The sequence below is a fragment of the Colobus angolensis genome, unplaced genomic scaffold (assembly GCF_000951035.1).
Source record: "Colobus angolensis palliatus isolate OR3802 unplaced genomic scaffold, Cang.pa_1.0 Scaffold6, whole genome shotgun sequence".
NCBI lineage: Eukaryota > Metazoa > Chordata > Mammalia > Primates > Cercopithecidae > Colobus > Colobus angolensis.
In genome coordinates this window covers 25,699,872-25,722,429 of record NW_012119598.1, presented here as the reverse complement: position 1 = coordinate 25,722,429, position 22,558 = coordinate 25,699,872, and the positions used below count along the sequence as shown (strand labels likewise).

Below are 22,558 nucleotides of genomic sequence, written 5' to 3'. Positions count from 1 at the left end.
TCCCGAGTAGCTGGGACTACAGGCGCCCGCCACCACGCCCAACTAATTTTTTGTATTTTTAGTAGAGATGGAGTTTCACCGTGTTAGCCAGGATGGTCTCGATCTCCTGACCTTGTGATCTGCCCGCCTCGGCCTCCCAAAGTGCTGGGATTACAGGCATAAGCCACTGCGCCCGGCCAACTGAAGATCTTTTAAACCAAAGAAACCAAAGATGTGTCTATTAGAGACAGTGTTTCTTGGCTGCCTGTAACGGCAGTCTTGAACTTGGACTGTTCAACTCCTGGATCAGCTAGGAGCCTGCAGTGCTTCACTCCAGGATTCCAAAGGATGCTGCATACTCTAGTGGCTGCCTGGTCTGAAGATGAGTAATGTACTTAAATCAAGAAATCACAGGATTGCAGACTGAATGCAAAGAGATAATACTTTTTCACACTGTTTCTGTAATTCCAGAAAATAACAGACCTCCAGTAGCTGTGGCCGGCCCTGATAAAGAGCTGATCTTCCCAGTGGAAAGTGCTACCCTGGATGGGAGCAGCAGCAGTGATGACCACGGCATTGTCTTCTACCACTGGGAGCACGTCAGGTAGTCTGTCTCGCCACTGAGCTAGGTTCATGCCCATGCTGAATGCTAATATTATCCCTTCTCTGGAGATCTGTAGTAAACAGTCAGCTTGAGCATTTTGAGGAGTTGGGATTTAAGCACGTTTCTAGAAGTGGCTGGGTGTTATTGATTGAAGAGTATGTCAAGTGTGGATGGACATCATTGACAGTAGAGGGAGGTAGAGCTCAGGGCAGGTGAACAGGGCTGTCTTGGTGTGAGGCGAGTTCGTGACAGAAGAGGTTTAGGGAAACCTGTGTGTGATCCTGTCTACACTCAACCCATCCTGCAGTGACTGTAGACACCAGAAGTGCAGAGTGTAAGAGGCAATCCATATCATCTAAGATTTTCTGAGCTTTACATGCTCTGTCTCATAGAACCCTGTATCAGTTTGTAAGAGATAAATAAGAATATTATTCTTATTTAAAGTTGAAGAAACTGAGGCTTGTAGACACTAATGAGACCACACAGACTAAGGTTGCCCAGATAGTAAGAGAAAGAGCTTGGACCCAATCTGAGGTATTTTTGACAAGCCCCTGATCTTAATGACTATAATGTGATTTATCTCTTAGGAGAGGGCTTATCTGGCTTATTCCCTCCTCCTCTATGCTCTCCCTAAAGATAGATGAGGATTTCACCTAATTTTATTCAAAGAAGAAATGGGAGTCGTTTCTAAGGCTCATTTTCCAAGGATAGATCATTTCACTGGCAGCTTGACTTAAAGAAATTGAGAACAAATATTATCTTCCCAGTATTCCAGCAGACTCTGCCTGAAATAGGTTTTCGCTTATGACTCTTACACTGAACTAGAGAGTACAGATGAATGGAGTTTTCTTAGAATTCTCTAAATGGCATATATTATAGCTGGAACAAAACGTTTATAAGAGCACAGATCGCATGCCTGTCATATTCAGAATCCCATGCCCCGCCCTTATGTTAACCGCTTCCATGTTTTATAGAGGCCCCAGTGCAGTGGAGATGGAAAATATTGACAAAGCAATTGCCACTGTGACTGGTCTTCAGGTGGGGACCTACCGCTTCCGTTTGACCGTGAAAGACCAGCAGGGACTGAGCAGCACGTCCACCCTCACTGTGGCTGTGAAGAAGGGTGAGTGGGTCTGAGGTGGACAGGGCTGGGCCTGCTCTGCTTTCAAGTCTGCAGGACCCTCAGCCAGGCCGTGACTGCTCAGAGATGTTGGTGTTTGCTTATTTGTTCACAGCAGATGCCAAACCCTGCCTGGCAGAAAAAAAGCCAACTTTCTTCTATTCATGTTAGCTGTTTCCCAGTCATCCTCTGCAAGGAGACATTTCCTTTTGTTTGTGGAGCCTATCTTCTAATGACTTCACTCTTCTGTGACTGCTAGTAATGAAAGACCCATGTCCAAATGACACTATTATGCTTTTTTTTTTTTCTTTATTGCTTGGAAATTCAAGAAAAGCGATTCAAACTCCATATCGTTTCTTAATGTGAAATCTGTGGTCTAGACTAGTGCAATACCATTTTAGGTACTTGTCTCCTTGTCTGTCTTCCCATTTGACTGTGAACTGCCTGAGTGCCTTTGCTTCAGACATCTCTGTATCCTCAGTATAGCCGAGTGCTAGACTCATGGCAAATCAGAGGTATTGAATGAATTAGTGAAGGGATGATTACCACGTGTTGAAGTGCAGAGGCGTATAAGAGCCTGGCTGGATGGAAAGGTTCACGCATTGTAGAATGGCAAGAGTGTGGGACGCTGGGACAGTGGCTGCAGCCTGAGGCACAGGCTCTGCCATGGAGGGTTGTATGTACCTGGGCTATGCCTAGGGGTTTGGACTTTATTCTCTGGGCAGCTGGGAGAGACTGAAGCAACTTTAACAGCAAAGTCGTATAGATTTGCATTTTTAAAAAGATTTTATTGTTGAGATTTTCAAACATGCATTAAAGTAGAGAGAATAATCTGAACAGGCATCTTGACTTCTTTCTAAGGGGAAATTGGGAGGGATCAGGCTGGGTCCCAGAGCCCCATCTGGACAAGCAGGATTTGCCTCACAGCAGCCTCATCTCCAAATTGAGGCTGTGTCTTATTATGATCTCCCCACTGTACTGTAGTCTTGTTAAGGCTCCTTGGCCCCTCTTTTCTGAAGCTATTACATCAGAAATGGCTTTTACATTGCCTCATTTTTTTATTTTTAAAATAGACACAGGGTCCCACTCTGTTGCTCAGACTGGAGTGCAGTGCTGCGATCTTAGCTCATTGCAGCCTCAAACTCCTGACCTCAAGTGATTCTCTCACCTCAGCTTCCTGAGTAGCTGGAACTACAGGTGTGCGTCACCATGCCCAGCTGATTTTTAATTTTTTTGTGTGTGGAGACAGGTCTTGCTGCCCAGGGTGGTCTTGAACTTCTGGCTTCAAGCACGCATCCTGCCTTAGCCTCTCCAAGTGTTGGGATTACAGTTATGAGCCACCATGCCTGGCCATTGCCTCATTTATATTTAACACCTAGTCAGAGAAGTGAGGGCCTAATTATCATTATTATTTTAATTTTTCATAGAGATAGAGACTTGTTATGTTGCCCAGGCTAGTCTCAAACTCCTGGTCTCAAGTGATTCTGCTGCTCTGGCCTCCTAAAGTGCTGGGATTACAGGTGTGAGCCACTGCACCCAGCCTGCTTTTACTCAAGTCTTTGTTTTTTGTTTTTTTTTTAATCTTAGGGAGTCAAGATTTGGCAGTAGTACGTGAAGTGGAAATATTTCTGGCCAGATAGTGTGGACCAGTACAAAATGACCCAGAATATATTTTAAACCAAAATATTGCCACTTTCAGCACCCTAAATGTTGATAAAATCATTGTTCCTTTTTTTCAAGGACAGAAAAATTATAACAATATTAGAAAAATTCCCAATGTATAGCTTGCTACCTGCTTTACCTTTTTCGTCCCAAATTATAGCTAGCTAACTACAAATGGAGTTTTAAGGAAGTCTGTATCTTATATGCATTTGGGGAAAAAAAATGCCTTTTTGGATATTTTAATTCTACATACTGTATCTGCAAGGTGGAAGAGTTGTAGATGTTTTATGACACACTTTTTCTATCACCAGTGTTTTAAATCAATCTCTTTGCTTTCATTTTTGCTATATTTGACTTAGAAAATAATAGTCCTCCCAGAGCCCGGGCTGGTGGCAGACATGTTCTTGTGCTTCCCAATAATTCCATTACTTTGGATGGTTCAAGGTCTACTGATGACCAAGGAATTGTGTCCTATCTGTGGATCCGGGATGGCCAGAGTCCAGCAGCTGGAGTGAGTACTGAGAGAGAATTGCTCCTAGACCACTTATCATTACATCTGCATTAGTCAGCTTGGGCTGCAAACAGTATACCACAGTATATTCTAAGGATATAAGTATAAGGAGGCTTAAACAACAGAACTTCATTTTGTCTCTGTTAAGGAGGCTGGGAAGACAGGTTCAAGTTGCTGGCTAATTCAGTTCCCAGTGAGGTCTTTCTTCCTGGTTTGCAGACAGCTGCCCTCTTACCACGTCCTCCCATAGCAGGGGAAGAGCACTCTGTGTCTCTTCTTATAAGGACACTAATCCTATTGGATCAGGGGCCTACCCTTATGACCTCAATTAACCTTAACTACTTCCTTATAGGTCCTATTTCTAGATACAGTCGTATGGGGTTAGGGCTTCAACACAGGAATTTGGGAAGGAAACAGTTCAGTCCATGGCATTGTCTCTATAATGACCTCATCTCTCTTTCCGTGTTCCCTGGAAGGTGCTTATGCTTCTACATTTGAATGTTCTGAAGGCTGGAGGCAGTAGGCTGCTTTGAGATTTAACCAAAAGCTGAAATCTTTTCCGACTTTTTCCTGAACAGACTTTGGATGGGCAGGAAACCATAGCTTGGAAGGACTTTGAGGTCAAGTCTTCTAGCAGGAATCATCCTGCTGGAAGCAGGATGCTTTGCATCCTTCCTATTTTGGTCCAAGTGGATTCTTTTCTGTTCCTCATATTCTGCCAGATGAGTTAATAAGTCAGGTATTCCTGTTTATGTTTTATAGATGCAGAAGGCGAAATGCAGACATGAGAAGTGACTTGGCCAAGGTTAACCAATCCACTTCTTTTTCTTTCTTTCTTTTGTTTCTTTTTTCTTTTTTTTTTTTTTTGAGACCGGGTCTCACTCTATCGGCCAGGCTGTAGTGCAGTGGCGCGATCTCAGCTCACTGCAACCTCCACTACCCAAGTTCAGGCGATTCTCCTGCCTCAGCCTCCCGAGTAGCTGGGACTACAGGCACATGCCACTATGTCCAGCTAATTTTTGTATTTTTAGTAGAGATGGGGTTTCACCATGTTGGCCAGGATGGTCTTGATTTCTTGACCTCATGATCCGCCCACCTCGGCCTCCCAAAGTACTGGAATTACAGGTGTGAGCCACCGCACCCAGCCTTAACTAATCCATTTCTAATCAAACTAGACACACCTAGGTTTTTAGCTCCTGGCAGGCATTTTACCCCCATTAGATCACTCTGCCTCTTAGGACATAAATGTATGTACATCTTCATTCCTGCCATTTCTAAGGACTGGAGAGATGCAGGTTTACTCTTGGAGATGTACTAAGGAGTGGTCACAGGGAAGGAACTGAAAACGCTTTATACTTTCTAAGCACTTCTAGAATTAACACTATTCAACTAGATGGGGGTTTGCCTCTAAATGTAGTAACAGTGAGTCTCTGTTCAGAGCATGTATTCGTTATCACCCCTTCTATTAGCAGGATTCTGGGAGGTTCTTCTCTAATTCTTTGGCGCTTAGAAGCACACAGAACAGAGGATGCTACACAGGGTCTTGGGTTATTTGAGGTGAACATGATACATTATGAGGGAATTCAAGATGAGAGTTTTGTAAAGCTATGTTTGAAAATAAGACCCAGAAAATCTGTGCTTTGTTCTCAGGGTCCTTGCCCTAATTCAAATGGTCTTTCCCTTTGTTGGATACAATTAATTATTTGGTAATTCCTGGAAAGTGCTTGGTAAACTCAGCCCAGAAAATACTGTCTGAGGACGTGCCCCCTGGCACTTTTTGGGGAAGAGATGCTGAGGATTTCTCCTGTCTTTAGCTCTCCCACCAGCCTCATTCCCCTGCAGCTTTTCTCTTAAAGTCACGCCCGTGTCAACACAAGCCCAGAAATTGGGACCTGAGGATTGACAGCTGCCCCGTGATCTGTGTTCTTTTGTAGGATGTCATTGATGGCTCTGACCACAGTGCAGCCCTGCAGCTTACGAATCTGGTGGAGGGGGTGTACACTTTCCACTTGCGAGTCACCGACAGTCAGGGGGCCTCGGACACGGACACTGCCACTGTGGAAGTGCAGCCAGGTGAGTTCCTGGGCTCTGGAGCTGGCCATGCATGCTCTGGCTGGCCAGCCTTTGGGGTCTTTACGCTGACAGATGTGACTAGTGTGGGAGGCCTCCTGTGGCTGGCTGCAGCTCTTGGCTGGACCCACTTTGAGGGTATCTCTTATACCTTGTTGTGTATCCCCAGATAGATCCAGCCTTGTCACTCTTTAAAAGAGAATGTTATCTGGCAACTAGATTTTCTTTTCACTTTTGTTTTCCTGCCAGAAGACAAAGACCTAATGTGAAGCAGACACAAGGGCCTCAATACCAGGGCACAGAGGGAGGCAGCGCCAGTGAAACGACTGTAATGAGCCCAGCATAAACTGAACTGGGCAGTGCCTGTGGCACTTGGAAGCAAAATTCTCTTTCTAGTCCTGGGGAAGTGTGGAAGAGGCTGAACTTTTCAGTTAGCCCGGAGGCTAATTAGGTATACTCAATTATCATCTGGAAAAAAAAGTTATAAACAGCAAACTGGGATAAAACAAGGGAAAGTACTCCCAGATAGTGGCCTCCACGGTGTTTAGAAGAATTTACCTGAGTCCTACAACTCAAATGTAGAAATGGCATAGGAGTAATTTTGAGCTCTTGTAGAAACCTCGCTCCTTATACTCTAAAGCCTGTGCAAATCTCCAAGTACAAATCCTGTATCTTCTCTTTCCCCAGACCCTAGGAAGAGTGGCCTGGTGGAGCTGACCCTGCAGGTTGGCGTTGGGCAGCTGACAGAGCAGCGGAAGGACACCCTTGTGAGGCAGCTGGCTGTGTTGCTGAACGTGCTGGACTCGGACATTAAGGTCCAGAAGATTCGGGCCCATTCGGATCTCAGGTAGGAGCTGCACACACAAGGCAGGGCCTTGGCCCTACAAAATTCCAGTTCTTACCTCATCCCAGTCCAGTAGAAAACTGTGCATTCCTCTGCTTCTTCTGTAGTTTTGCACACATTTTTATCCCATTCATATACTTTTTTTCTCAAAGGGCAGTAGTGTGGCCAACATCGTGCTAGGTCCTTCCTAAAATTCTCAGTAAATGTTTGCTGACTGGGAATGTTCTGAGTGGAGGAGGAGCTGGGGACAGCGAGGGAGACGGTTGTTAGCTCTGGTGTCTTCAGAGCTGGGCAGGGGTCTGGGGCATGTGAGGAGGATGTCTCACAGCTGGGCTGCATCCCTGCCCCACGCTCATGGGGACTGAGGCTTCTCTCAATGTGAAAGGATCACTGATGACCACTTGCCATCTCCTGGGACTATATGAGGCTGAAACTCCGGCCTTTATTTTTTATGAAATTTTTGTATTTAATTGAATTTTATTTATTTTATTTATTTATTATTTAATTTAATTTTACTTTTTTGAGATAGGGTCTCATTCTGTTGCCCAGGCTGGAGAGCAGTGGCGCAATCTCAGCTTACTGTAACCTCCGCCTTTCAGATTCAAGTGATTCTCCTGCCTCAGCCACCTGAGTAGCTGGGACTACAGGTGCCCAGCACAACACCTGGCTAATTTCTGTATTTTTAGTAGAGGCAGGGTTTCAGCATGTTGGCCAGGCTGGTCTCAAACTCCTGGCCTCAAGTGATTTGCCCGTCTAGGCCTCCCTAAGTGCTGGGATTACAGATGTAAGCCTGAGTTTTATTTTTAAGTCTTATCTAACCCAGGGTGTGGTAGGAGGAGGGACAGAAAGAATATGGGAATGAAAACCCACCATTCACAGTAACTCCATTTGCCTAGCTATTGTCAGCTCCTCCACTTTGGTTAGTTTCCAGAGAACTGAAGAATAGAAAAATACCAAATTAAAACATGTTCTAATTATTTTCTAAGGAACTCTTTCTAAAATGGATCATATATTTCCCTTGGAAAATATCAAATACTGAATCAAAGACATGTCTGAAAATCACCAAAACCAAAAGTTGTTTCTTGGACAGATCAGCAAAATTGATAAATCTCTAGCTAGATTGACTAAGAAAAAATAGAGAAGACTCATATTACTAAAATTAGGCATGAAATAAGGCACATTACTATGGACTTTATAGAAATAAAAACAGCTGGGTGCAGTGGCTCACGCCTGTAATCCCAACACTTTGGGAAGCCGAGGCAGGCAGATCCTTGAACCCAGGAGTTCGAGACCAATCTGGGCAATGGCGAAACCCTATCTCCACAAAAAACTAGCTAGGCGGTCAGGCGCGATGGCTCATGCCTGTAATCCCAGCACTACAGCACTTTGGGAGGCCGAGGTGGGCAGATTACTTGAGGTTAGGAGTTCAAGACCAGCCTGGCCAACATGGCGAAATGCTGTCTCTACTGAAAATACAAAAATTAGCCAGGCATGGTGGCAGGTGCCTGTAATTCCACCTACTCAGGAGGCTGAGGCAGGAGAATTGCTTGAACCTGGGAGGCATAGGTTGCAGTGAACTGAGATCACTCCATTGCACTCCAGCCCAGGTGACAGAGCAAGACTCCATCTCAAAAAAAAAAAAAAAAAAAAAAGCCAGGTGTGGTGGCACATGCCTGTGATCCCCAGCTACCCAGAAGACTGAGGTGAGAGGATCACCTGGGAGGTTGAGGCTGCTGTGAGCCATGTTCACACCATTGCATTCCAATGTGGGCAACAGAATGAGACCGTCTCCAAAAAAGGTGGGTGAGGAAGGATTATAAGAGAATACTATGGATCATTGTATGTCAACAAATTAGATAACCTAGATGAAATGGACAAATTCCTAAACAGGCATAAATTATAAAAACTCACTTGAGAAGAACTTAAAAATCTAAATAGACCTATAACAAAGAGATTGAATTAGTAATGTTAAAACTTTCCACAAAACTCAAGACCAGATGGCTTCACTGGTTAATTCTGCAAAATATTTAAAAAATTAACAGTCCTTCACAAACTTCCAAAAAATAGAAGAGGAGTGAACATTTCCCAACTCATTCAGTGAGACCAGTTTTACCTTGACACTAAAATCAGACAAAGACATCACAAGAAATGAGAACTACAGACCAATATCTCTTGTGAATATAGAAGCAAAAATCTACAACAAAATACTATCAAACTGAATCCAGCAACTTATTACAAGGTTTATAGACCATAACCAAGTGGGATTTATCCCAGGAATGCAAGTGTGGTTCAACATATAAAAATCAATAAATGTGTAATAAACCACATTAATAGGATAAAGGACAAAACTGCAGAATCATCTCAATAGGCACAGAAAAAGCATTTGACAAAATCCAGCACCCTTTCATGATAAAATATTTGCTGTGGGTTGAATTATATCCACCCCCTACTCCCCACCAAAATATAGTCAAGCCGTAACCTGGGGTACCTATGAATGTGACCTTACTTAGAAATAGGGTCATTACAGATATAATTAGTTAAGAAGTTATACTGGAGTAGGGTGGGCTCTTAAACCAATATGACCGGTGTTCTTCTAAGAAAAGAACAAGAGACACAGAGAGAGGCACACAGGAAGAACACCATGTAACGACTGAGGCAGGGACTGGAGTGATTCCTCCACAAGCCAAGGAATACCAAGGATTGCTGACAGCACCAGAGCTAACAGAACACTTTGATTTTGGACTTCTAGCCTCCAGAACTGTGAGAAGAGGTTTCTGTTGCTTTAAGCCACTTCGTGGGACATGTTTTATAGCAACCCTAGGAGATGAATACAGATTGGAGTAGCTATTTCTCCAAAGAAGATATACAGATGGACAATAAGCACATGATAAGGTGCTCACCATTAGCCACCAGGGAAATGCCAACCAAAACCACGTTGAGATATCACTTCACACCTGCTAGGATGGCTAGAATCCAAGACAGACCATTGCAAGTGTTGATGAGCCTGTGGAGAAACTGGAACGCTTATACATTGCTGGTGGGGATGTAAAATGGATGTAAAATGGTGGAATACAGTTTGGCAGTTCCTCAATATGCTAAGCATACAGCTACCATATAACCCATTAATTCCACTCCTAGGTATATACTCAATAAAAATGAAAAACTTGTGTCTACATGGAAACTTGTATATGAATGTTCATAGCATGAATTCATAATAGCCAAAATGTGGAAGCAACTCAAATGTCCACCAACTGATGGGTGGACACAAAATATGATATATTCATACAACAGAATATCATTTGGCAATAAAAAGGAATGAAGTATTGATGTGTGCTACAACGTGGATGAACTTTGAAAACATGATGCTAAGTGAAAGAAACCAGACACAGAAGGTCACATATTGTATGATTCCATCTACCTGAAGTGTTCAGAAGAGGCAAATCCATAGAGATCAAAAGCAGATTAGCGGTTGCCAGGGACTGTGGGGAGGAGGTGCTAATGAGTGTGGATTGTCTTTCTGGGGTGATGAAGATGTTTTGAAATTAGATAGTGGAGATGGTTGTGCAACTTTGTGAATATACTAAAAGCCATTCAATTTACACTTTAGAAGGATGAATTTTATGATATGTAAATTATATCTCAATCAAAAAAGGCAGAAAGAAAGACATGTCTGCAAGTTATTTTGTGTATATTTGTCTTTTTGCACACACATATATATATATATTGCTCCCTTTTTTTTAACGTACTATTATGGATTTATTGCAAAGAATATATTAAAGGATACAAATGAACAGCTAGATGAAAAGGTACATAGGGCAAAATCTAGAAGGGTCCTGCGTACAAGAGCTTCCATCCCCATGGAGTTTGGGATGTAACACTTCATACATCCCAGCACATAGATGCATTCTGGTTCACTAACCTGATAGCTCTCCAGACCCACTTGGTTAGGATTTTCAAAAACTGATACATAATTTACACGTTGCTCCTTTTATCTGAAGATCTGTCTGTCTTTGATCAGCTGTACGTTGAGACTGAAGAGGCTTTATGAATAGAAACAGATCAATTCTTTGGTTCATAGATATGCCCCGTCCTTGGCAAGCCACAGAACTGTGGCCATCTACCTCCCCAGTTGCACAGGTCAGATGCTGTGGTGGGCGTGTCATGTCAGTCACCGTCTGACCATGTGGCTGTCCTCTCTCATTGTCTCCTCTGCAGCACCGTGATTGTGTTTTATGTACAGAGCGGGCAGCCTTTCAAGGTTCTCAAAGCTGCTGAAGTGGCCCGAAATCTGCACACGCGACTCTCAAAGGAGAAGGCTGACTTCTTGCTTTTCAAGGTCTTGAGGGTTGATACAGCAGGTAGGTCCCCTATGGAATATTCTAAAACGATCAGACTTGCCAATCATGGATAAGTTTGACAAACACAGAAGAGGAGTGACATGTGAACATTTTCACCTCAGTATCCAGGTATTTGTTTTGCATTTATTTCTCCAGTAGGGTTTCCTGCAACATACATTTGCCAACTACTCTTGGTCTTGGAAGAAAAATGGAGAGCAATAATAATTATGGGTCAAGGTTATGCTCACAAGATAATGGCCATTGGCAGAAAGAACAATGTTAAAGACAAATAAGTGTTACTGGCTGCAAAAGCTATGTTTATATAGTTTATTTCACTTGGACATCATGGAAAGACATCATGCCTTAGGTTGTGATGATAATGTCATGTAGCTCCTTGAAAATTTAAGACAGCTCACAAATGCCTTCTCCAGGTGTACCTCTTTTCTTAACTTCTTACTCGCCTCCCCTTCCAGGGCACCTAAATGATTCATAGTCCCATTGCTTCTGTCTTCATTTCATGAGTAACATGAATCTCTTGTTATGTTGAAGCAGTTATTTCAGTAGACTCCAGGGAAATGAGAGTTACAAGGGACATGATAATGTTTGGGCAGTCAAATTTAATTTGTTTCAGATATATATATATATATCTGCCTACAATTGACTTTCTCAATTATAATATGGAGTAACTTAATTTTTAATAACTCCTTTTTTCTTTTTTCTTTTTTTGGTATTTTTAGTAGAGATGGGGTCTCACCATGTTGGCCAGGCTGGTCTCAAACTCCTGGCCTCAAGTGATCCGCCCACCTCAGCTTCCCAAAGTGCTGGAATTACAGGCATGAGCCACCATGCCCAGCCAATAACTCCTTTTTTTTCTAGTTACAAAAATAATATTTATTTATTGTACAAAATTTAGAATATCCAGAGAGGCACAAAGAATAAAATAATTCTCTGAATTCTGGTCCAAAATTCTCACCATCCAAAGATAATTTTTGTTAATACTCTGATATATGTTTTTTCCAGTTTCCCTATCTTTACAATCAGGATGACATGATATATATTTTTAATCTGATTTTCCACTTCAAATCATATTATGAGCCAGGAACAGTAGCACATTCCTGTAATCCCAGCTACTCCAGATGCTGAGGAGGGAGGATGTCTTGAGGCTAAGAGTTTGAGACCAGCCTTGGCAACACAGCAACAAGACCTTGTCTCTTAAAAAAAAATTATGATTATGTTCCCCAATCCTTTAAAATTTCTCTTCAATAAAATTTTTATGGCCACATAGTATTCTTCCCTGGATGTGCACCATAATTATGTAACCAGTTTCTTATTCATGGATTTTAGGGTTGGTTTTAAAAATAATGCTACAATGTAGATAAATCTTTGGGCATGTCCTCAATGATTGCCACTGCACTCCAGATAAATACTTATAATTATATTCTTAGGCCAGACAGTGTTATGTTTTTGCTACTTTTTTGAGTTTCGCTCTGTCGCCCAGGCTGTAGTGCAGTGGTGTGATCTTGGTTCACTGCAACCTCTGCCTCCTGGGTTCAAGTGATTCTCGTGCCTCAGCCTCCCAAGTAGCTGGCATTACGGGTGTACACCATCACACCCAGCTAATTTATGCTAATCTGTTGTATTTTTAGTAGAGATGGGGTTTCGCTGTGTTGGCCAGGCTGTTCTCAAACTCCTGGCCTCAAGTGATCCACTCGCCTTGGCTTCCCAAAGTGCTGGGATTGCAGGCATGAGCCACCATGCCCAGCCTTTTTTTTTTTTTTTTTGAGACGAAGTCTTGCTCTGCCACCAGGCAGAGTGCAGTGATGCGATCTTGACTCACTGCAACCTCTGACTCCCTGGTTCAAGTGATTCTCCTGCCTTAGCCTCCTGAGTAGCTGGGACTACAGGCACGTGCCACCATGCCCAGCTAATTTTTGTATTTTTAGTAGAGACAGGGTTTCACCATGTTGGCCAGGATGATCTCAATCTCCTGACCTTGTGACCTGCCCACCTTGGCCTCCCAATGTTTTTAAGGCTTTTGCTGCATGGTGTGGACTGGCTTTTTCTGCCATTTGCTTTCTGATGAGATTGTCAGTGATGAGAGACTATCTCCAGAACCCCTGTCCATACTGTAAGAGGCTCTTAATTCAACAAGATGCATTTATTTGGGACCTATGCTACTGAAGATACAAAATAAGCTGGATCCAGGGATTCCCTTTTCCGCATGCTGACCTCGGCCCTACACACCTCTTTGCAGGTTGCCTTCTGAAATGTTCTGGCCATGGCCACTGTGACCCCCTCACAAAACGCTGCATTTGCTCTCAGTTATGGATGGAGAACCTTATACAGCATTATATCTGGGATGGAGAGAGCAACTGTGGTGAGTTCTGGCATAGAGGAGGCTTTGGGTGAGGAGCTTTAAGGCAGCTCATTCTCGATTATCAGAAATATCTGCCCAATATTCAAGACCAACCTGGGCAACATGGTGAGACTTCACCTTTACAAAAAATAACAAAATAAGCCAGGCATGGTGATACACGCCTGTAGTCTCTGCTACTCAGGAGGCTGAGGTGGGAGGATTGCTTGAGAGGAGATCCAAACCAGCTTGGACAATATAGTATGACCCTGTCTTAACAAATTAACTGGGTGTGGTTGCATGTGCCTGTAGTCCCAGCTACTCAGGAGCATGAGGTGGGAAAATTGCTTGAGCCCAGGAAGTCGAGCCTGCAGTGAGTGGACAGAGTGAGACCCTGTCTCAAAAAAAAAAATGGAAGAAAGGAAGAAGGGAGGGGAAGGGAGGGGAGGGGAGGGGAAGGAAGGGAAAGAAAAGAAAAGAGAAAAAAAGAACTATCTGCCTAGCTTTGCAGTTATAAACATTCAGTGCTTTTCTCACCTGAAGCCAAGTGAACCAGCTCACTTGGTAGTGAGTTAATACCCTTCTTACAATCTACTTTTTGGGGTGTGTTTAGGCTTTTACATAAAACTTCCTGATGAGAAAATCCCCTTTGGCAGAGCAGAATTGGCTCACTATTGCTGACATTTCTAAGAAAGAATTGCTTGGGCCATGGGCTGCAGTTCCAGGTTACACCTGCCTTGGCTTTGGCTCAGTGTGATTTTCTGGTGAAGTGGCCCCTGGTGTGGATCTTCTAGAATCAGGTAAAGAAGAGAATTTGGCCCACTCTTCCAGCTGTTCACACAGGCAGGCACCAAAAACTGGAGCCACAGCAAGGCAAGCTGGCGCCCCTGAGGTCTCTTCTGGGGAGAAAACTGTATTTTAATGGCAGTCTACTAAGTAAATTTGTTGTTTGGGGAACCAGATGGATATAATTGGCACCGAAGATAGTAAGAGCTGACTGCCAAAGTATATTCCCATTTAATACTATATAAAAATCAGAAAATAGCCAGCCCTTGGATCATTATTCCAATGAAATTATATAACATTTAATAAAGTTAAACTTTTTTTTTTTTTTCCGAGATGGAGTCTTGCTCTGTCACCCAGGCTGGAGTACAGTAGCACAATCTCAGCCCACTGCAACCTCTATCTCCTGGGTTCAAGCAATTCTCCTGCCTCAGCCTCCCAAGTAGCTGGTATTACAGGTGTGTGCCATCAGGTCCAGCTAATTTTTGTATTTTTAGTAGACACAGGGTTTTGCCATGTTGGTCAGGCTGGTCTCAAACTCCTGACCTCAAGTCATCTGCCCGCCTCAGCCTCCCAAAGTGTTGGGATTACAGGCGTGAGCCACTGCACCCAGCCTAATAGAGTTAAACTTTGCTCCCTAGTAGGCTTAAACTGGACTTCTCTGTCCCTGAATTACCGTTGAAAGCTTTTCACATTAGATTTCTGTAAGGATGTGGATGGAATGAGGGTCAAGTAGTTTCCGAATTGCTCTCTGGCTGTGAAAAATGTCTTCATGCCATAAACAACCATACAGATGTTTTATTAAAACCAAGCCAGAACTTTCAGGGGTGAGGGTCGTGATTTTTGGCATTCTGGAATGAATATTTTGATGTGGTATACATGTGTGTTTATGTAAGAGGCATTACTACATAATTGACTAATTTTAGTTATTTCTGATTATTCTGTTCCCAAGTTAGCATGAAATATGTGCTCCGTGAAGCCCTGAGACCCAGTAGATAAAAACAGGGCCGTTTTAGGTTGTTCTTGATTTATCCGTATTTTACCTTGCTCTGCTCTGCTACCAGCCTGATGAGATGTTATCAACTCCGCAGGTGGCCTTTACTTGTAGGGATTCAGAAATATTTGTTATGAATCATCAGAATAAAACTGTTCTACAAATAGTCTATAACTGTGTCCACTTTGGTTTTCTTGTGTTTCAGAGTGGAGTATATTCTATGTGACAGTGTTGGGTTTTACTCTTACTGTGCTAACAGGAGGTTTCACTTGGCTTTGCATCTGCTGCTGCAAAAGGTACCTCGAGTGCTTATTCATGTGAAATAGAGACCCTACACTAGGTGTGTTTTGACAGCTTAAGAATTCTTTACTTGGGCTTGGTAAACTGCTAAGCTGGTTATTATAATAATGCACTTTCTGCCACAAAGCATAAGTGCCTAAGTAAATGGAATATCAGAGGCAGCCTTTTCTCACTGAAGCTCTTGTGTTTTCTAGGAGGGTCAACGATTCTATATCATATCTAATGTTATTCTCTATCGGTCTTACATTATATTCACTAGAGCGGTACTGTTTTCTCACTCAACCACAATCAACACAGAAGACTTCTGTGACCAGTGTTTGGGAGTTTCTCTGCACACACCAATCAAGCAACAGTGTTGCAGTGGACACCAGCTGGGTGTCGTCCAATTCAGTTTTGATGCTGTCTACCTGGAGATAGCGTCACATCCCACAGGTTAAGGACTCAGTCCCCAAGACTGCCCCCCACCCCATTCAGATGCCAGTTACATACCCCAGGTTGTTTTACCTGGGCTTCTGACTGACTATAAATTGGGTACCTCAGTTCCCTCTTTGGGTTCAGTTATTTTGCTAGGGTGGCTCAAAGAACTCAAGGAAGCACATTGGTTATTTATTACAAGGGATATTACAAGGGATACTGATGAAGAGATGCATAGGGTAAGGTATGGGGAAGGGGCCTAGAGCTTCCATGCGCTCTCGAGCATGCCACTGTCTGGGAACCTCCATGTGTTTGGCTGTCCAGAGGCTCTCTGAACCCTGTCGTCTTGGGCCTTTTATGAAGACTTCATTGGATATTTATAGAAGAGTAGTTGGACAAAAAGGGTGTGACGTGATACTAACAGGCTGTGGGGAAGCCCAGCAAGGGCTGTCCAGATTCTTCTCGGCCTCTCTGTAAAGCACTCCATCCTCCTGGGTAGGAGGCAGAACTCTTTCTGAAATGAGCGTTTTATGACCTATAATCAGACAAAGTAGGTCAGAGAATGTCTTTACAGCTGGCTCCGAGACAGAAAGGCAGGGGAAGGTTCTTGCATTGGGGAGAATAAAGAGCAGGTGAAAGGAAGGCAGGAGAAGGTCAGAGAGAGGGACAATGTGTTTTCTGAGGCCTAAAGTGCCCCAGCATTGTAACAAGGGCCGTGGGAGTTATTAGCCAGGAACCGTGATGAAAACATGCATACAGATATATATATATATATATATATATCTCACAAGTACCTAAGTGGCCTTACAGGTCTCAGTAGAGGAAGGAGTTCTGGAAGTATACTGTTACAAATGGTAGATTTTGATTATTTTCATTATGTAAAGCAATAATCTAATCCACCTGAATTGTTTTAAATAAATTTGAAACTGTAAGTGAGGCAATAACACCGCCAAAGAGAACTTTTGCTTTAGGTGTTTCCTTTTTCCATGGAGCTGACCTCTGAGAAGCCTCAAGCAACCTCATTGGCCAAATCTTCCAGAACCCCATGCTCAACCCTCTGTCCTAGAAGAGAGCATCAGGCCCACTCTTTCATGTGAAACACTGTAACTGCTCTCAAAAGGTGTGATTTTTTAAAAACGTATATTTTAATCTGGGCAAGGTGGCTCACGCCTGTAACCTCAGCACTTTGGGAGGCCAAGGTGGGTGGATCACTCGAGGTCAGGAGTTTGAGATCAACCTGGCCAACATGGAGAAACCTTGCTTCTACTAAGAATACAAAATTAGCCAGGTGCGGTGGCGCATGCCTGTAATCCCAGCTACTTGGGACCTGAGACAGGAGAATCGATTGAACCTGAAAGACAGAGGTTGCAGTGAGCTGAGATCGCACCATTGCACTCCAGCCTGGGTGACAAAAGCAAAACTCCATCTCAAAAAAAAAAAGTATATTTTAATAGTTATTTTTCAGAAATCACTTATAGATTATTTTAGTTTTGTGATTACATTCCCAAAATTAAGACCGGTGAAAGGGAGCCAGGTGCAGGCACTTAGAGGCCTAAATCCCATTAAGTTTTCCCAGAGCCATATGTGACCCTACTGTGCATGGCATTAAACATCTTGAGCTTTGTGACATGTCTATCAAGTAGAAGATGATGATGCTAGTAGTGATAACTGTGAGCATGTATGAAGTATTTGCCATTGTGATTAATGGCTAAGTGCTTTGTATGCATTATCTTATTCAGTCCTCTCATCAACCATGTGAGACAGGGACTATTCTTACTCCCATTTTACAGGTGAGGACATGGAGGCACAAAAGTCTCAAATAATTTTCTCTAAATCACCAGCTAGTAAGTGCTAAATTGAGACCCATGCTTCTGATCATCATGCTCTCAGAAAATTGCTTTTATGCTGTGAAATTACTATTTTGTTCTCTACATGCCTTCGCATGGTTTGGATGTGTATTTCCAAATAATCTCTGTACACAGGATGGGGCACATGGTGGGACCAGCCTAGTTTACATGTGTTGAGGGGGAAAAAAAAAAGAAAAAGATGGGGAGCAGCTGTTGCTAATTGATTGTGGGAATTTATTATAATTTTTGCTATTTTTTTCTGATTGCTAGTTCATGACACCTTTTCATTACTGCAGCATTGGACATTGCAGGGTGGTATAGGTTTAGGGGAACATTTGCTCATCCAGGCTCTTCTGAATAAGGAATTACTCATGAAGAAGAGCTCCCTGGGCCAACACACAGGTGTTGAGAATTGCACCGAAGGTCCCTGGCACTGCAGCCTGAGGCTTAGCTGAGACCTGTCGATAGGTGGGCAAGAGTGATGTGGCTGTTTATACCCCGAAATGGGTTTCTCCAAGATGCATAACGCCCCTCTGAGCTCTGACCTGGCCTTGCGTATGTTTCTTTAATAAAAGATGCCAACTATCACATCATAAAGGCAAAATGTTTCCTTTAGTGTCTTTACTGTGCGTTAAATCCTAGATCTCAGTTACCTTTCTAAAGATCTGAGTTGAGTTTTCATTGTTCCTTTCAGACAAAAAAGGACTAAAATAAGGAAGAAAACAAAGTACACCATCCTGGATAACATGGATGAACAGGAAAGAATGGAACTGAGGCCCAAATATGGTAAGACAGTCTCCAGAATGACTGCCTGGCACCTTTCCACGATTTACCCTAGGTATGCCTGAGGGCTAACTTGGATCAAGGGAGAATGATCTGGCTGGAGTCAGCACTTTAATTGGGAAGGAAGAGTGAGGCTGGGATTCTGTGATGAAAAACAACCTTCAGGCCGGGCACGGTGGCTCACGCCTGTAATCCCAGCACTTTGAGAGGCCGAGGCAGATGGATCGCCTGAGCTCAGTAGTTCGAGACCACCCTGGGCAACATGGTGAAACCATCTCTACTAAAAAAATACACACACACAAAAAAAAGCTGGGCGTGGTGGTGTGCACCTGTAGTCCCAGCTATTCAGGAGGCTGAGGCAGAAGAATAGCTTGAGGCCGGGAGGTGGAGGTTGTGGTGAGCTGAGATCACACCTCTGCACTCCAGCTTGGGCTACAGACTGAGACTCTGTCTCAAGAAAAAAAAAGAAAAATAACCTTCATCAATCCTGAGGATGTGCTAATGCGGGCGTGGGGGCAGGAGGCAGTAGGTTCATTATAAATTTAATGAAATTTTGGCATAATACTTCGAGGCATTAATGGATGAGGGATATGAAATGTTATCAGCTGGGCACCTACCAATGACCACAGGGCAAGACTGCTTTTTAAACAGAGGTGTCCCCAGCATCTGCTTTTTTTCCTACTCCTGGTTGGAGGGTGGGGGGCAGTTGAAGACACTCCCTCAGCTCAGCTCTGAATGCTGTTGCCTTCAGGTCTGCTAGGACAGAAATGCAGCACGAGGACATTTGGACTTTAAAGCCTAACATTTTTCAGTAGCTGCATTATCTAATTAGCCATTGATATAGATGGACACAAAGGCTTTACAGAAAATTGACTTTCTTCACAAAATGTATTGATCCCTATGCTTAGGAGCACCACTTGCCCACCTCGGTTAACTTTTTCATTCTCATTTATTAACTGTTGCATACTTAGTGAAACTTCTCTGGCCCTCTGAGGCTGCTAAACACCGACTCTATAGATTTTCCATAATTCTGGGCTTATGACTAAGTTAATTTTTATGGAAGATATAATCTTTTTCAGAGTTGTGAGGTGCAAAACATTGCTCACAGTGAGTGTTGAATGCCTATCCTGTGCACAGGCACCGGGTTAGGCCCTGGAGACTGGGAGAGGAGGAAGCACAGAGCCTGCCTTTACAGGAGCTCGCAGCCTGTGGGAGGATAATTATACTGGAGCGCAAGGAGTTCTACCGATGCATGGATGACACCGGGTAGGAACACTCAGGTCAGAATGACTGATCGTATACAGAGAGTGTAGCTAACAGGGCTTTGGCAGGAAGAGCCCCACAGGAAGAACAAATAGTAGCATACATTGAGTGCTCACCATCCGCATTGCATATCAGAAGTATTATAGTGACTTTTACCTAAGAGCACAATGTGCTTTAGGTTGCATTATCTCACCCACCTTTGTCTTAAAATACACTCATCCTTCTGACATTCCCGTTTCTATTCATAGAACCCCCATTCTCATTGCCCCAGTTTGAAACCTCAGTCGCTGGTGCTCCACACACACTGCCCATTCCAGACACCCGCACCTTGCTAGACTCTTGCCCTCTTTCCTCATCATTACTATCACCACCCCAGTTCAGGTCCTTACAGTTTCACCTGTGAACTAATAGTAATAATAATAATAATTAACAGGTATTTAATGTCAAATATATACTAAACACATCTGAAGTACTTTACCCATTGAATTCTAATCCTACCCGTAGCGGTATGAGGTATGTGCAATGAATATCCCCATTTTACACAAGAGGAAACTGAGGCAAAGGAAACTTTAGCAACTTGCCCAAGTAACATAGCTGGTGAGTGCTGAAGGTGGGGTGGAGGCCGGGCTCTTCCTCCACATTGCACTGCCTCTGCCTTGGTCCGTTTGGGCTGCTCGAACAAAATGCTGCCGACAAGGAGGTTTATGAACAACAGATATTTATTACCCACAGTTCTGGAGGCTGGGAAGGCGAATTCAGCATCTGGGAAGGGCCACTTCCTCATAGTTGGTGCCTCCTCACTGCACCCTCACATGGTGCAAAGGGCAAGGCAGCCTCTGGTGCCTCTTTTTTTTTGGAGACAGTCTCGCTTTATCCCCCAGACTGGAATGCAGTGGCACAATCTCGGCTCACTGCAACCTCTGCTTCCCAGGTTCAAGCAATTCTCATGCCTCAGCCTCCCAAGTAGCTGGGATTACAGGCACCTGCCACCATGCCCAGCTAATCTTTTTTGTATTTTTAGTAGATACAGGGTTTCTCCATGTCAGCCAGGCTGGTCTCAAACTCCTGACCTCGAGTGATCCACCCGCCTCGGCTTCCCAAAGTGCCGAGATTACAGGTGTGGGCCACCACGCCTGGCCTCTGGTGCCTCTTTTATGTGAGTACTAATCCCATTCGATCACCACCCAAAGGCCTCACCTCTTGGTACCACCATTTAGGCGTTAGATTTCAACACATGAATTTGTGGGGGTGCAAACATTCAGACCACAGCAGCCTCTATGTCTACTGTCTATCTTCCATCCTGCATGCTGTGGTTTTATTAATATCTCAGAACAACATTTTAACAGTGTCATTTCTCTGCTTACAGGATAAAATCCAAATTTCATGGTTTACTTTGTATTCATGTGCTTTTCTGTGAGGTTCCTGCCTCTCTCTCTCCAGCCTCTCCTTCATTATTTCCTACATGAATCATTTGCTCCAAACAAACTAGTTTTTTTCTAAATATCCCTGGATGCTTCTGCATACTCCATGCCCTTCCGCTGTCCTCCTGTCTAAATTCTCTTCTTTAGATCTCACTGATAGAGACAGGAGACAGCCAAGGGTCCCTGGTGAAACTGCACCTCCAAGCCTAAAACAGCCTGAAGGCTGAAAAACGGGACTGCTGGTCCCTGATGAAGGCCCTGCCCTTTCCCAGCTGATTCTCTCTCTAAATAATGTCCACCTGCACACTGGGGAAAGGGGGTGGAGCCACAGGAGGTTCGCGTCATTTGCAGTGGGGAGGAGCCTGGCCTCTTCAGTTCCTGTGTGGTAACCTGGGATTCAGTCTGTGAGGCAGGAGGTTGTTGGCAAGACGCCCTCTCTATTTGCTGAGAGTTTTTGTTTCCTTTTTACCCAATAAAGTCCCTTTTTCTCACCCTTCTATGTGTCCACGAGCCTAATCTTTCCTGCTAGTGTGACAAGAGCCTAGTTTTAGCTGAACTAAGGAGAAAGTTCTGCAACATCACCCTATGGGAAACTTCACTGAAGCAACCCCAGCCATAAGTACATGTGCTTATTTCCTAATTCATATACAATTTAAAAATATCTTACCTGTTATGAGCCATCTTTTCATGAGTCTATGCCTTTTCTTTCTTTTTTTTTTTTTTTCCTGAGACAGGGTCTTGCTCTGTCACCCAGGCTACATAGCAACACTATCATAGTTCACCATACCCTTGAACTCCTGGCCTCAAGTGATCCTCCCACCTCAGCCTCCCAAAGGGCTGGGATTATAGGCACGAGACCAGGCCCGGCCAAGTCTATGTCTTAAACCCTTAGCTAGACACCATAAATCCTTTGAGAGTAGGAATTGAATCTTTTTTTTTTTTTTTTTTTTTTTTAAGACGGAGTCTCGCTCTGTCGCCCAGGCTGGAGTGCAGTGGCCGGATCTCAGCTCACTGCAGGCTCCGCCTCCCGGGTTTACGCCATTCTCCTGCCTCAGCCTCCCGAGTAGCTGGGACTATAGGCGCCCACCACCTCGCCCGGCTAGTTTTTTGTAGTTTTTAGTAGAGACGGGGTTTCACCGTGTTAGCCAGGATGGTCTCGATCTCCTGACCTCGTGATCCGCCCGTCTCGGCCTCCCAAAGTGCTGGGATTACAGGCTTGAGCCACCGCGCCCGGCCAGGAATTGAATCTTATACCTGTTCTGTCTCTTAGGTT

The 22,558-nt window shown here is 43.8% G+C and overlaps 1 protein-coding gene across 6 annotated transcripts in view; it reads left to right on the top strand.

Annotated features, from left to right (window-relative positions):
* The window catches only part of KIAA0319 (KIAA0319 ortholog), a 111,387-nt gene that overhangs the window by 85,153 nt on the left and 3,676 nt on the right, over positions 1–22,558 (top strand). For all 6 annotated transcript variants that reach the window (XM_011962781.1, XM_011962787.1, XM_011962786.1 and 3 more), the window contains 9 exons: positions 451–583; positions 1,558–1,706; positions 3,725–3,876; positions 5,811–5,949; positions 6,634–6,793; positions 11,006–11,148; positions 13,382–13,504; positions 15,463–15,553; positions 18,513–18,604. In XM_011962781.1, coding sequence (XP_011818171.1) covers positions 451–583; positions 1,558–1,706; positions 3,725–3,876; positions 5,811–5,949; positions 6,634–6,793; positions 11,006–11,148; positions 13,382–13,504; positions 15,463–15,553; positions 18,513–18,604 — 1,182 coding nt within the window. The remainder of the gene's footprint in view (positions 1–450; positions 584–1,557; positions 1,707–3,724; positions 3,877–5,810; positions 5,950–6,633; positions 6,794–11,005; positions 11,149–13,381; positions 13,505–15,462; positions 15,554–18,512; positions 18,605–22,558) is intronic.